This window comes from Macadamia integrifolia, chromosome 11 (assembly GCF_013358625.1).
Source record: "Macadamia integrifolia cultivar HAES 741 chromosome 11, SCU_Mint_v3, whole genome shotgun sequence".
NCBI classification, from domain to species: Eukaryota; Viridiplantae; Streptophyta; class Magnoliopsida; order Proteales; family Proteaceae; genus Macadamia; species Macadamia integrifolia.
Window position 1 is genome coordinate 9442501 of NC_056567.1, and position 13364 is coordinate 9455864.

At 38.3% G+C, this 13364-nt stretch overlaps 1 protein-coding gene across 2 annotated transcripts in view; it reads left to right on the plus strand.

Annotated features, from left to right (window-relative positions):
- Nucleotides 1-510: 510 nt before the first annotated feature.
- Nucleotides 511-13364, plus strand: part of LOC122093207 (uncharacterized RNA methyltransferase CT0009) — a 16892-nt gene continuing 4038 nt past the window's right edge. Inside the window, exons 1-8 of one of the 2 annotated variants that reach the window (XM_042663489.1) lie at nucleotides 511-953; nucleotides 1069-1311; nucleotides 3192-3353; nucleotides 5642-5751; nucleotides 9745-9853; nucleotides 11426-11581; nucleotides 11784-11899; nucleotides 11998-12164. In XM_042663489.1, coding sequence (XP_042519423.1) covers nucleotides 585-953; nucleotides 1069-1311; nucleotides 3192-3353; nucleotides 5642-5751; nucleotides 9745-9853; nucleotides 11426-11581; nucleotides 11784-11899; nucleotides 11998-12164 — 1432 coding nt within the window. In that variant the 5' untranslated portion in view covers nucleotides 511-584. The remainder of the gene's footprint in view (nucleotides 954-1068; nucleotides 1312-3191; nucleotides 3354-5641; nucleotides 5752-9744; nucleotides 9854-11425; nucleotides 11582-11783; nucleotides 11900-11997; nucleotides 12165-13364) is intronic. The other variant, XM_042663490.1, reaches the window with a different exon arrangement.

Here is a 13364-nt window from a genome sequence, read left to right on the forward strand (position 1 = left end):
TGGCAGAATCATTTTAACTAATTTCCTTCTTCTATATAACTTGTTTAAATCCCGGAGAGACTAGCACAACAACTCACTGCCATGATCTCCACGAGACAAAATCCTCAATTCTAACCATATGGGCAACCCACGGGTGGATATAAAATAAATAAGAAAATACACATACACTCACACAATGCACAATGCACAATGCACAATGCACAATGCGTATGACAAGGTTTGATCCCACGACTTCCTCCTCTAGGTGCCGACTCCACAAGCCGAAGCTACTACCACTAAACTATCCTAATGTTCGTAGTAATATACACTTACGGAAGAGTATTTGGGATGTAAGAGGGCGTGGGAAAACGTTCCCACATTGATGACGTGTGGATTTTTTTTTAGGTGAACTTTAGATCACAATGGACAGTGGGCCTAATGTTCCTAAGATTTTGATACGCCAGATTTGCCACGTGGAAAATAGGGCAACTGAAAAATTAAATGACTAAACTGCCACTATCCCCTCAAGGCTGGATGCACCACGAAGCATTCGCCCGCTTCCCACACTCTGTAGTCTGTAACGGGAGAAAAGAGCAGAGCAGGGAATGGCAACCGTTAACTGCTTTGGCTTTCGACGCCTAAACTCGCGGCCATGGCTTCAGAAGGTCCGTTCTCGTTCCTCTTCATCCGCAGCTGCTTCTTGCTCCTCACCTTCCCCATATCCTTCTTCGTTTGACGATTCAGAAGCTCAAGGATCTTCTGCTACCGCCACCAGTACTGCTACACCTTCCAAGTCTCAGCCGTACTTTCCGAAGAGAGGCCAGACATTGGAGTTGGTCTGCGAAACCCTAGCCTTCAAAGGGAAGGGAATATGCAAGGTAGCTGACACCGGATTCGTCCTAATGTGCGATCGTGCTCTCCCTGGCGAACGATTTCTCGGCCGCGTTACTCGCAAGAAGGGCGGCTATGGTGAGGTAAATCATTATATGGTTTTTTCTGTCCATGTAATTTGGGATTACTTTCTTCTCACGGTTCACAGTTGAGTTCATCTTCCGATGAATACTGAATCAGTCATTAATGAATGTACAGGTGCAGAAGATAAAGACGATTTCTCCACACAGGGACTTAGTGGATGCCCCTTGTGAATACGCCTCGGATTGTGGCGGTTGCAAAACACAGAACCTGTTGTACGAGGCGCAGGTTAGAGCCAAAGAACAACAAGTCTATGAGTTGATGACTCATGTTGGCAGATTTTCTAATGAAGACCCAGATTTCGCTTCGGCCATGAAGCCCATCGTGGCGTGCGATATTCAATTTCATTACCGAAACAAGGTAGCAGTTTAAAACTTTTTGGTCTGTTTGCTCTGGTTTTTACATTTGGAGGTTCACTGCATTGGATCCGTCAGTAGTGCAGGGCCTGCAGGCCTTTGTAGCTTAGTTGCACTCTGGTCTGTTTCTATCATTGGGAAAGTTTGCTTCGGTTTCTGTTAAAATGATTTAAATCAGATAGTCGTTGCCTGGTTGTATCACAAGAATTATAATGCTGATAAGATGCTTGTTGATTTTCACCTATGGGACGTATAACCGGTTTATTTATTTATGTAAAAGTGGATGCAAGTCCGATGGAGTAGATGGGGAGTACTTTTGCCTCGGGGCATATCAATTGGACAAATCCATGTCATTGAATGGGAAGTAGAAATTATCAAAAATAAAATAAAGATGGGAAGAGGAAACTATTTAAAAGTCAGGTGCCAAATTTTGGCTCATACTTTAATAGTATGTCCCTTGTTCTATTGCACATTTTCCCTTGTATTTTCAACAGTCCTGAATTGTTCATAGAATTGTTTCTTTCACCATTTTCGTTGTTTAATTTCAACACTAGGCAGACCAGTTGGGGAGTATTTTTGCCACGGGGCATGTCAATTGGACAAATCCATGTCATTGAATGGGAAGAAGAAACTAATGAATAGTCAGGTGTCAAATTTCGGGTCATACTTTAATTGCATGTCCCTTGTTGTACTACACATTTCCCTTGTATTTTCAACAGTCCCGAATTGTTTCTTTCACCATTCTCATTGCTTAATTTCAACACTAGGCAGAGCCAGAATGGGCTCAAACTTTGCATACAGGTAGGGGAGAGTGGAGCATGCTTCTACGTAAAATTTTGGCCCCCTCATATGGCTGGCAGAATTACACCTGTGGGACTTGTGCCAATGCATCTTTCATTTATTTATTTTATATGGTGAGAAGCAATGTGTCTACTCTGAGAACCATTGGGTGAGAGTTTGTGAGCCTCAGCTCAGAAACTCTTCACTCAATTTTTTTTGTAATCCCTGAGCTCAGTGTGTAATGAACCCTGATAACCTTTTGATAGGTTTCCACAAAGTTATGGTCCCATGCCTTAGTGGGGCCCACATTTGGTAGAGATTAGAAATCCATCAAATGGTTCTCAGGTTATTACAAAGTGAGTATTGGGGGGGGGGTAAGAGTTCACTAATGAGTAGATAAGAACATGGCATCATTTGGAATAGTTTTTTGCTAATTCAAAGTCAAGGAAACAAGAGAGCATAAAAATGATTCCTCACACGCGGGATATAGAATTAATGTTTAGTGCTTCTTAAAAACAATCTTTCTACTATGAATGGATGAAGGAATTAAAAATTTCAAATAAATAATCCAAAATCATATGCAGCTTTTGAACTTATACTGATTAACTGCCTTTATATAGGAGTGGACTAGTGAATGGCTTGATATTTTGTCCAATACATAAACCATAAAATACTATGACCAAAGATGAAAGTGGAGGAGGAATTATTGCTGGTTTGCGTCAATGTTACTTGGACAGTGGAAAATGGATCCCTTAACAATGCCGCTCACTTTGTTCTAATTGTGAATTCTATTCATGGGATATACCGTGTTGTCTCCTTGTCTTACCCCAATAACATAGAGTTTCCATTAAAGTGTTCAAGTCCTGCAATCAGATGGGAGTCCCCCCCCCCCCCCCTTTGGCCTTTTTTTGGTGGGGGGGGGGGATTGTTATTTTGACTAGGACATAGTCTGCAAGTGTTTGATGTAATCTATTTGACCTTAAATATAATACATCCACCCAAAACTCTGTCCATGGATACATGTTTGCCTAATTCTGTTTCTCTCTCTTCCTTGTTTCATGGTAATAGACCTATAGTGTAACTCATTTTTAAATAGTTATGCAGATGGAATTTTCATTTAGTACACAGCAGTGGCTACCTCAGGATGCAATTAAGGGGGAACAAAGTGGTGCAAATAATTTTGCTTTGGGGCTTCATGCCCCAGGGTTTTTTGATAAGGTCCTCAATGTTGAGAAGTGCCTTCTACAAAGTGAGGCAGCCAATATGGTATTCTGTTTCACCATTTCATTATATAGCTTATGCAATTTTTTTTTTTCTTCTGTATTTTATTATGAAGCACTTAACAGACCCATGCGTTTTTTTCTTTATGAGCTGCTATTCCTCCTATTTTGTTCTCAAAAAGAAACTGAGCAATGAATGTATTCTCCGCCATCCCATCAGGCATTCGATCAAAGGTTTTGATGGAGGTTAATAGAATTTTATGGTGTGAGATTGTGGGTGCAAGTAGGGTGTTGGACGTGGAGAGGGTAAAAAAAAGGTCTGCGATAAAATATTTCCTCTATCTTACAAAGATATTCTCGTTTGAGGTTTTTCACTGCCAAAATGTTTGTCCATATAAAATCCAATATCTGAAGCTTTTTTGACTTTCTTATAATGCCTTTATTTACTCATTTAGATCTTCATTTATTATCACTTATCATAATTGAATGGTAAGAAGACAAGACCAAAAGAGTGGGATAAAATTGGAAAAAGGGTTCAAATTAGTGAGTTGTTAATGCATTAGTTACACGCTCATTAAAATGTGGGGTCTTTTTTTTTTCCAAACAAGACAGTCCTTCTGGGATCGAGGGAGTAAAAGAGAATGCACTTATAGAGGAGAGAGATAATAGAGGAAAAAGGGGATAGATAGCCTATAAGAGAATCACGCTCGTAGGGCTATAGGAAATACACTAGGAGTTTCTAAAAGTATCACTCGTTCACACTTGGATTCAGCATCAAAAGAGAGCAGGCTTAACACTTTTAAGTCATTATTTGAATAATCAATCACAATGGGTTTATGTAGAGCTCTTCATAACTGACATTTTGTTGATTAAGCCTTCAAAAATAAACAAATATTATTGTAAATAGATATGTTTTCATTATTTGAGCAAAAATATTATCCAAAGCACCAAAAACTTAATTATCTCATATATATATATATATATATAGATAGATAGAGAGATTTGAAATCTCCAAAAATATAAACCTAGTGGCAATCATTCTTCTGTCCATTAGCATAGTTGTCAACTTCCTACAGAAAAATGGGGCTCGGGGGGGGGGGGTTAGAGAGGTGCCCAGTTAGGTCCCTCTTGAAAATTGTCACCCCTTTTTTGGGATCTGTACCTATCTTGCTTCCAACATCGAGCAAACTACTTCATGAGCAAGTATTTAGTCAATATGATCATAGTTTTTAAGGCAGTAAGGCGACGGTGGCGTACGAGGGTCTTTCGGAGCACCTTAGCGACAAGGCGGGCATAAAGCGTCGCCTTATCGACTAAAGCGTTCATGTGTAATTTTTTTTTAAAACCAATCTATTTGGCTCAAATCCTAGTTGAATCCTATTACTCATATGTTAAATAAATATTAAAGGTTCATATTCATACCAATATAAGATATTCACCAAGAAAACAAATCAATAAAGTGAATAAACTAAGTTCATCTTCATCAATCATCATAACATATTAACATATAATATAAATACATAATTATGAAACAAAATTATAAATATAAAGAAAAGAAGACAAAAAATACAAGTGTTTATTATACTTACCTCAATGATACCAAAATGAGTGCCTAAGCCCTAAAGTCATCCATTATATTTCTACTCCTGTCAAAGAATAATGAAGCTCATCGCTGCCGGAGCAAGCTCACCGTTGTCGGAGCAAAATGGTCACTTGGATCAGTGGTTCTTCCTTGTTCCTTGATTCCTTCTCAAAGCCCTTTCTTAAAACCCTTGACAAAATCCAAATGCTGTTTATGAATCGTGTTTTTGTTTTGTTTGTTTTGGTTATTTTTTGTGGAGTAAAGCTGATCCCATACATCTCAAGTGTTAACAAAACTATACACCTACTAATAAAAAATCTATATTTGGAATCTTCATCAAGTAATTTTAAAATGTGTTAAAAAAAAAAAAACCCATAAGGCGCCACTTCACATAAGGCGGAGCACTGCCTTACCATCTATAAACTGCATCAGCGCCAAGGCGCAGGTAAGGCGACGCCTTAGCAGCGCCTTAAAAACTATGAATATGATATAATGATCCTTTCTTTATTTTCTCATCTGGGCTGTTACTTTTGGTGAAAACATGATATCCTGTTCCCCTATAATTACTTACACAGCTGGTCTCCATGTTTTGCTACTTAGATCCAACAAATGGTTTGGACTTTCTGCTGTTTTTATGATGGATACAATAATTTTTTTTGTTGAATTGTCATGTTCTTCCCTCTCTTTCCTCCCATAAATCCATTAGATACATTTGTTTTGGTTCCTGATTTGAATTGCATTCCTTATTATAGGTTCTTGCTATTATTCAAAATTGTTGGAGAGATCCACAGTTGGGCCTTTCTCCACATGATGTTCACACTCATATTGGATTTCTTAAGCATTTAATGCTACGAACTGGCAGGTACACATTGATATGAATACTTAAATAGTTGTAGTTACTCTGTTTCTGAGCATTTTAACCTTGATATATATATCTCTTTAGGGAGGTGTTATAATTTAGTACTTTAGTGACTGGGATATTGGATGGGAAATAATTGGATTGGCATCTGAGACGTAGAATGATTCCAAAAACTATGGTTTAGAGGGTACCATCTGCTTGAGCCACTTGGGAAAGAGCCAGTTGTGAATGTTTGATAGGACATATAGGCTCTTAGAGACGAGACACCTTAGCTTTTTTACCCTTCCATCTGGTCTCTTGAATACAAGCTATGTTAATCCTTTTTCTACTCATAGCGTCTGTCAATTCTAGACCCTTACCTGTTAAAGATCCAATGTTCCAAGATGTTAATCTAATCCTATGCTTTTAGACCAGCTTCTTTACCCACACTTGCCGATGGTGCGAGAACCCTTGCTTATTTGTCATTGCATCCGGACGCCAACGCGGCGCATTGTTTACAAGGGACTCCCTAGCTAACCTTTGCTCAATTTTCACTACACCCGGGTCATAGTGTAGCATGTTGCTTATTCTGGCAGAAAACGCCCTAGCATAACATTTATAATATGAGGTTGTAGAATCCATGTAAAAGTGTTTGGCTAGGGTTTTTTCCAGTGCTGCCTGCCAACCTATTGTACCAACCTTCCTCCTTTATTCGGGCTTGGGATCGGCAGCAAACACTGGCATAGTTGCCCACCTAAATGATAAATGATTCAAAATTTAAATGTAATGGCAATTCTGAAATTTTCAAGACAAGTCAAGCCCTCAATAGTAAGGTAACAAGATAGGGGACAAATCAGGAATTAAAATTAAAGGAAGGAACACAATTCAGGAATTTAAGACCCAGTTGGAATCAAATAGAAACAAACCTAAACAACAGGAGCTTATGCATAATTTATGAAGTTGCCCTCAACTGTAATTTAGCAAACAACTTCATCTTCAACCCCCTGATATAAGCAGTGGCAGTGATACCAAGTTCACAATTCAACATGAGATTTCCCATGTTTGGAACCTGTTCAACCCAAAGATTGTGGGAATAGGATCCTCACTGCTAGCCTTTCCAAATATGATTGCTATAAGGTTAGAAGTTAAGTTAAACCAGATTTGATTCTCTAATGGAATCTCAAAGCAGGAGGGCTTGTAGGTGATAGGGCTATGGAATTTGAGTCATCCTTTATGGTGATTATATTCCTCAACTTTGAAGGTGGAAGGCTATGTTATGAAAGAGATCAAGTCCTCTCTCTGCTGAACCCAGGTTATGATAGAATAGTAGCTAGGAGAAACTATAAGAAAGAAAGAAAGAGAATAATAAGGAGAATAGCATAACACTATAAGGGAGAGTGGAACTCAAGGGCTTACATGAAAGGGAGGAAAACATGATCTTTTTCAATTTTTTTTTTTTTTTTTTTTTTTTGGGGGGTGGGGGGGGGGGGGGGAGGGGGGTGTTGGAAGAAGGGAAGGGGAACTGCCCTGCCAGTCCTTGGGGCAACAACTTAAACCAAACTTTGTTGGTATAAATCTATAAATAAGAAGAAATCTTATCTCAAAATAGAAACCTACTCTACTAGGAAACTGAAAAACTAATTCAAACAAGGAAATTGAATAAAGACCCTCCTACGTATCTAACTCCTATAAAAGAATAAAATCCAAATTGCAAGAGTAACCCCACAACTAAGATAGATCCAAATTGCAAGAGTAACCCCACAACCAAAATAAACCCTACCAACCCTTATTGGACTAAAAACCTGGTCTGGGCCTGGTTCGCCTTGTTCTGGGTTTTCCGATCAGGTCATGCCAATCCAACCACGTTAGTGCTACTGCATCACAACTGGCCCAAGTTGCTCTTTGACAGGGTATAAGCAGAGTGGACTAAGACAAGAGAAACATTTATAGGATCAGTGAAGGCTAATTCTATTAAAAGTGATCAATAAATTGGCTCATCACTCCCTTAGAATATGGGCAGGAAAATGTGTTTTGGGAATGGTGAAACCTGATTCAACACTGTGGGTCCTTGCGGAACATTCTTGGACCCTCTTCATTTCAATCAAGTGAGCAATTTTTTCATTTTTCCTCTTTGCGTTGTTATTGTTAGATAGCTGCTTCTATTGTTTTTGTTTTAGAAGGAAAACTTGAACATTTACAACAAAATGAAAGAGACTTCTGATGAGCTTCCATTTCATAGCATATTGATGTGGCTTGGGATGTCAACAATGAGGGTTTGGGATGGGTATCGCCAGTATGATATCCAACCCTCTTAAAATATTCCAACATGGCAACACCATACCTGACCTGCCCCGATGTGAATTGGTCTCCCAATTTTACAGGGTAGCCAGGGTGCGTTCCCAGGGTATTTCAAAGACCACACCCAATCCTTGCCCAGAAAAGGTCATACCTTACCCAAACTATAAGTAATGCAGGAGTAGATTGCAAGAAACTACCCTAGCAATTTATAACCCCAAACAATACAAATAGGACCAGGAAACAAAGAAATAATACCATCAAATAAATCCCCCAGGATACAATACCCATATAGGAGCAAAACCAGCCCAAAACCTAACCCGATAGGAGAGAGAAAGACCTGTTATAGAGTTGGAGAGAGAGGTGCGGCCAGGGCTGTAGGAGTCCGATTGAGTTGGACTCTTGGACGTAGATAGTCCCTACGGAGGGTACAAAAACCCCAAAAGTTGCGAGGATTTTGACGGTTGGTTGTGAAGTTACAAGCTTTCTTGATTTTCTGACCTAGGAGAGAAAACTAAGAAGAACCTTCAAGAATAGTAGCTAAATGCTTCCAACAGTGACTAGGTAAGAATCGTGGGACCCTTATGAGGCCTGGAATACCCTGATAGAAGACCTGGCTGAACAGAGTACAGAAGAGAGAAAGAGAGGAGATTGATCTCTCTCCTATTCCCACTAAGATTGTTGATCGGTTCTGATTTCTGCAGACTTTTATCAGAATCTGAATTATATCTTTTGAATGTTACAGAAAATAAAATAAAAAAAGAAGAATAAAATAGATGGGGGGTTGAGAAGGGTGAAAGAGAATAAAGGAAGTGGCTATCTCATCCTGGGCTTCACACCCACAGCTATCTCAGTTGTTCTAAGCATTTAGTTGCAAACTTTCTTTCATAAATGCAAATTTTCTTTCATTCAAATCTGTCCAATAATGGTACATATGCCTCTCTATTATAGAGGGGAAGTTTACAATCATACTAATACTAGGAGCTAGTTTCCCAATAGGACTAGACACTCCTACTACAACTAGGAGCTAGTTTCTCAATAGGACTAGACACTCCTACTACAACTAGGAATTCAAAATAGGACTAGTACTTGACTTTATGACTCCAACATGGAGTAGGACTAATTAACTAATAGCCCATATAGGACTTTACAACCAACTAATGGCCTAATGGACCTTTATTGAATTAAATAGCAATTGATTAAACTAATGAATAAATCCCGTTTTTCTACTTTCTACCCATATTTTGGGCTTATTAAAGTGGTCCATTTCAAAGAAAACCCATGGGATCAAAGGCCCAACACATACATAACACAACCCAAGGCTTATTTGCAATAAAATAAGCCCAAGTGACTTATCTACATCAATAAGGGTTGGAATAGTGCAGTTACCTGTTTTAACTGCCCCATTGCCATTCCTTTGATGTGGTTGACAGTGATGTCTTCCTGAATTTATTGCCTTTTATGTCATCATTACTGTTTACACTTTACATGCATTCTTCCATGAGGTATCCATCACTCTTTTTCATGATTGCTGCATATCTCGTCTTTTCTAGTGGATATCTTCACTTCTGTTATTCCTTGGTTGTTTTTCAGTTTCTAACATTTTCGGGGGCAGGGGAATTTCTGATTTCTTTCAAATGCAAAGCCTCTTAAGTGGATATTCTGCTCTTCAGGATTGTTGTTGTTTTAATTGACCTGTGCATTGAATTATATCTATTTCAGAGATGCAAAGACTGGTTCATGTGAGCTTATGGTTAATTTTGTGACTTCTTCCTACAAGCCAGAGCTACTTGAGCCTCTCATTGAGAAGATCTCAGCTATCCCTGAAGTGGTTTGTATCCTATGTCCTATATTTTAATTTAATGGCTGGAATTTTTTTTGCTGACTTCCCAATCTCCAGCTACTCACGTTTGCTACCAGTCTTAGTGGCATCTTTTTCGGGTTTTCATATAAAATTGTCAATTTCTTGTTGGGAGTCCAGCAATCAGCGTCATCTGATAAAGGAAATAATGGAATGTAAAACAATTTTTCATATTTATTGGCACTTCTATTCTACTGGTTTGATATATAATAGGTAGACTGTTGCTACCAAGGTCCCAGATAATATTTGGGTTAAAAAAAAGGGTATACTGTTGCTACCCAAGGTCCCAGATAATATTCAGGTTGAAAAAAAAAGAGGGTAGACTGTTGCTAAGAATTGATTTTCTTTCTCTCCTTCACAGAAAGTTGAACAGCATTGGTTGTTAGATTCTAGAGTCTTCATGTTAAAGACAACATTTTTCTCTATAGACTCTAGCTTTGTGGTGAAATAAGCAGTTAATACTCAGTCTTCTAGTAAAACAAGAAAATTTAAAAATGTTGAGCTCGACAAATATAACCAAGTTTCACAACAACAACAACAACAACTTGGCCTTATCCCAACTAAATGGGATCGGCTACATGGATCCGTGTAAAGACAAAATATTAAAAATAATAGTAAAAAGAAAATAACACCGTAACAACTTAGCAATATCCTACCATCGGTTACAAGGATTCTTGCCCTCCAAACAGCTTTATTTGAGGTCAGACATGAGTCAAGACCTAAACTATGCATGCCTTTTTTCGCTACTTCTCCTAGGGTCATTTTAGGCTTTACACTGGCTCTTTTAGTTATTTCAATCTGAATCAGATCACTCCTTTTGCTGACATTACTGGAATTTTCTTATTCACAATTTGATTACATGGATCACCATGATATGCTATATATAGACATATTGTCTTTTTTTTTTTCCCCACTGTTTGCATCTCTGTGAATAGGCTTTATCCCTGTCCCACGGTGAGGCACATTAATCCTGTTCTTTCATTCCACTGTATAAGTGCCATATCTTTGTCAATTCAAGAGTACTTGTGTCTTACTGGTTTAACCCACCTTTTTTTACCTTGTCCACTTGACACCCTTATTGTCCACCAATTTGGACAATACAAATATCATGAATAAAGGGCTTAGTCTTGGAGTTTCTTTACTATGGCATTGCACTTGAATAGATTTGAAAGTGTTGCATATGCTTCTTCTTTTTCTTCTTTTCTGAAAAATATATAACTTTGTATTATTGTCAGCTATGCTCAACGCTAACAGAATAATTAAAGGCTTATACATTAATAGAACATAGGGTCCTGGACAGTCTTGAAATGTGGAATTAAATTCATATACAGTACCCTACATAGTTGTGATATGGGCACATGACATATATGATGATGAATTGATGACTATGGTCAATTCTAATAAATTGACTCACATTGGTTAACTTAATGGTGAATTATACATTCGTCTTCTATTGGACATCTCCCTCTTAATGTATAAGTTGTTGAATGGTCTTTGAACCATGATTGGATTTCCCCTAAATTTTATTTTGATGATGTACAGGTCAGCGTCATAAACAATGTGAATACCTCAGTGGGCAACACATCTGTTGGAGAGGAGGAATACACTCTCTATGGGAAATCCACTATCACAGAGATTTTAAGAGGGCTTACATTTCAAATTTCAGCAAACTCATTTTTCCAGACAAATACACATCAGGTATGTGATGCACACAAAATTGAACCAGTCTTACTTTTGTTTGTTGATTTAAGTTTTGTTGGCTTGTATGTTTTATATATTATTGATCCATCCATTTCTACATATTTCATCTGTGTAATATAAAAAACGTGTCACAAATCCAACCACATCCACTTATCCATATTTTCAAGTTTGTAAACATATATGCATTATCTTATTTCAGGCAGAGGTTCTTTATAAGCTTATAGAAGATTGTGCTGGTATAAGAGGGGATGGCTCAGAAATTGTCCTGGACCTCTTTTGTGGAACTGGCACTATTGGTCTTACACTTGCTAGAAGGTCTCTCTCTCTCTCTCTCTCCCCAAGTCAGTTTCGAAGCACATAGTCTGCCACTCTGTACAGCATGAGTCATACCTACGTTGTTTTCTTCTTACCAGAGTCAAACATGTTTATGGGTATGAAGTAGTTCCTCAAGCAATCTCAGATGCTCACCTAAATGCTGAACTGAATGATATCCACAATGCTACATTTGTCCAAGGGGATCTCAATAAAATCGATCATAATTTTGGTGACCAGTTTCCTAAGCCTGACATTGTCATTTCAGGTAGCCTTACTTTGGATGTGCTTTTCCTCATGAATCAGCTTTCATCTTTTCATTTAAGTTATTCAGGTTCCTTCTGTGGTGTCGTCTGGAAATGCATTCACTAGTGTAGTTGCTTTAAGCTATTGGGACAAAAAATGGAATCAAAATGAATGAAAAGAGATTGAATAGGACCTTCATTTCTGTGGGAGTGGGGCAGTGCTTATGCAAGAAGGAAAATTAAAATATCAATATAAAAAAGAGAAAAAATCAGGGTGGGGGAACTTTGGTTATTAAGGCCCTCAAGCCTGTCTGGGTCAAACACTTCCAGTTGCTATATATTCAATTTTATGATTGAAAATGCTCTCCCCCCCCCCCCAAAAAAAAAAAGGGGTGGTTCTCCATTATTGCCATGATATATATATATATCGATATATAGTTAGCTGATACGACGTAAACTCAGTCTTGGTCAAGATAGGATTTCTCAGTCCAATAAAGTTGTCAGGCCTCTAGGCCCCAAGGACCTATCAAGGACTAGGTGATGCAGATACGGCTGCCCTTACTTGGTTGGACCAGCATGACCGGTTTTGGAAGCCAAGAGCCAAGAAGAACCGGTCTAGCCCAGGGTTTTGGTCCAACAAGGGTTGGAAATAAAATTAGTAGTTTACTTTGTATTTTATTTCATACTTTTATTTCCCAGACTTGAACGTAGGAGTAGGATTTATTTCCTTGCTTTGGTTTCCTTTTTATAGTTGTTTCCTAGTTTAGGCTAGTTTCCATTTCGGTTAAGTTTCTAATTTCATGTTCCTATTTTCCTATATATTGGCTGTAATCGATTGAAGATTTAGAGAGTGATTTGATTATTGAATGAAGATGTTGAGTTTGTGCACCAGTGAAGTGTGTGATTCCTTTCCTTCCCCTTCCTACTCTGATTTTCCCTTTCTTCCCTAAAGGTTCTTTATCAACTTGGTATCAGAGGCGAAGGTTCCTATTCCTTCCCCATCTTTCTTCTTCCCTTCCCATTCTCTGTGTTGATTTCCACCGATACTGAGAACAAAAAAAAAAAAAAAAAAAACCGATTCTATCCAGAGAAGAATCGAGCCCCCTTTTCTCACCGCCCCTCTCTTTCTCCCAATTTCTTTGGTTGATCCCTTTTTTTCCAGGGTTCCGACAGAAACTTAAGAAAAAAAAAATCCCAAAGCCTCCCTTTTTTTTCTCCTCACT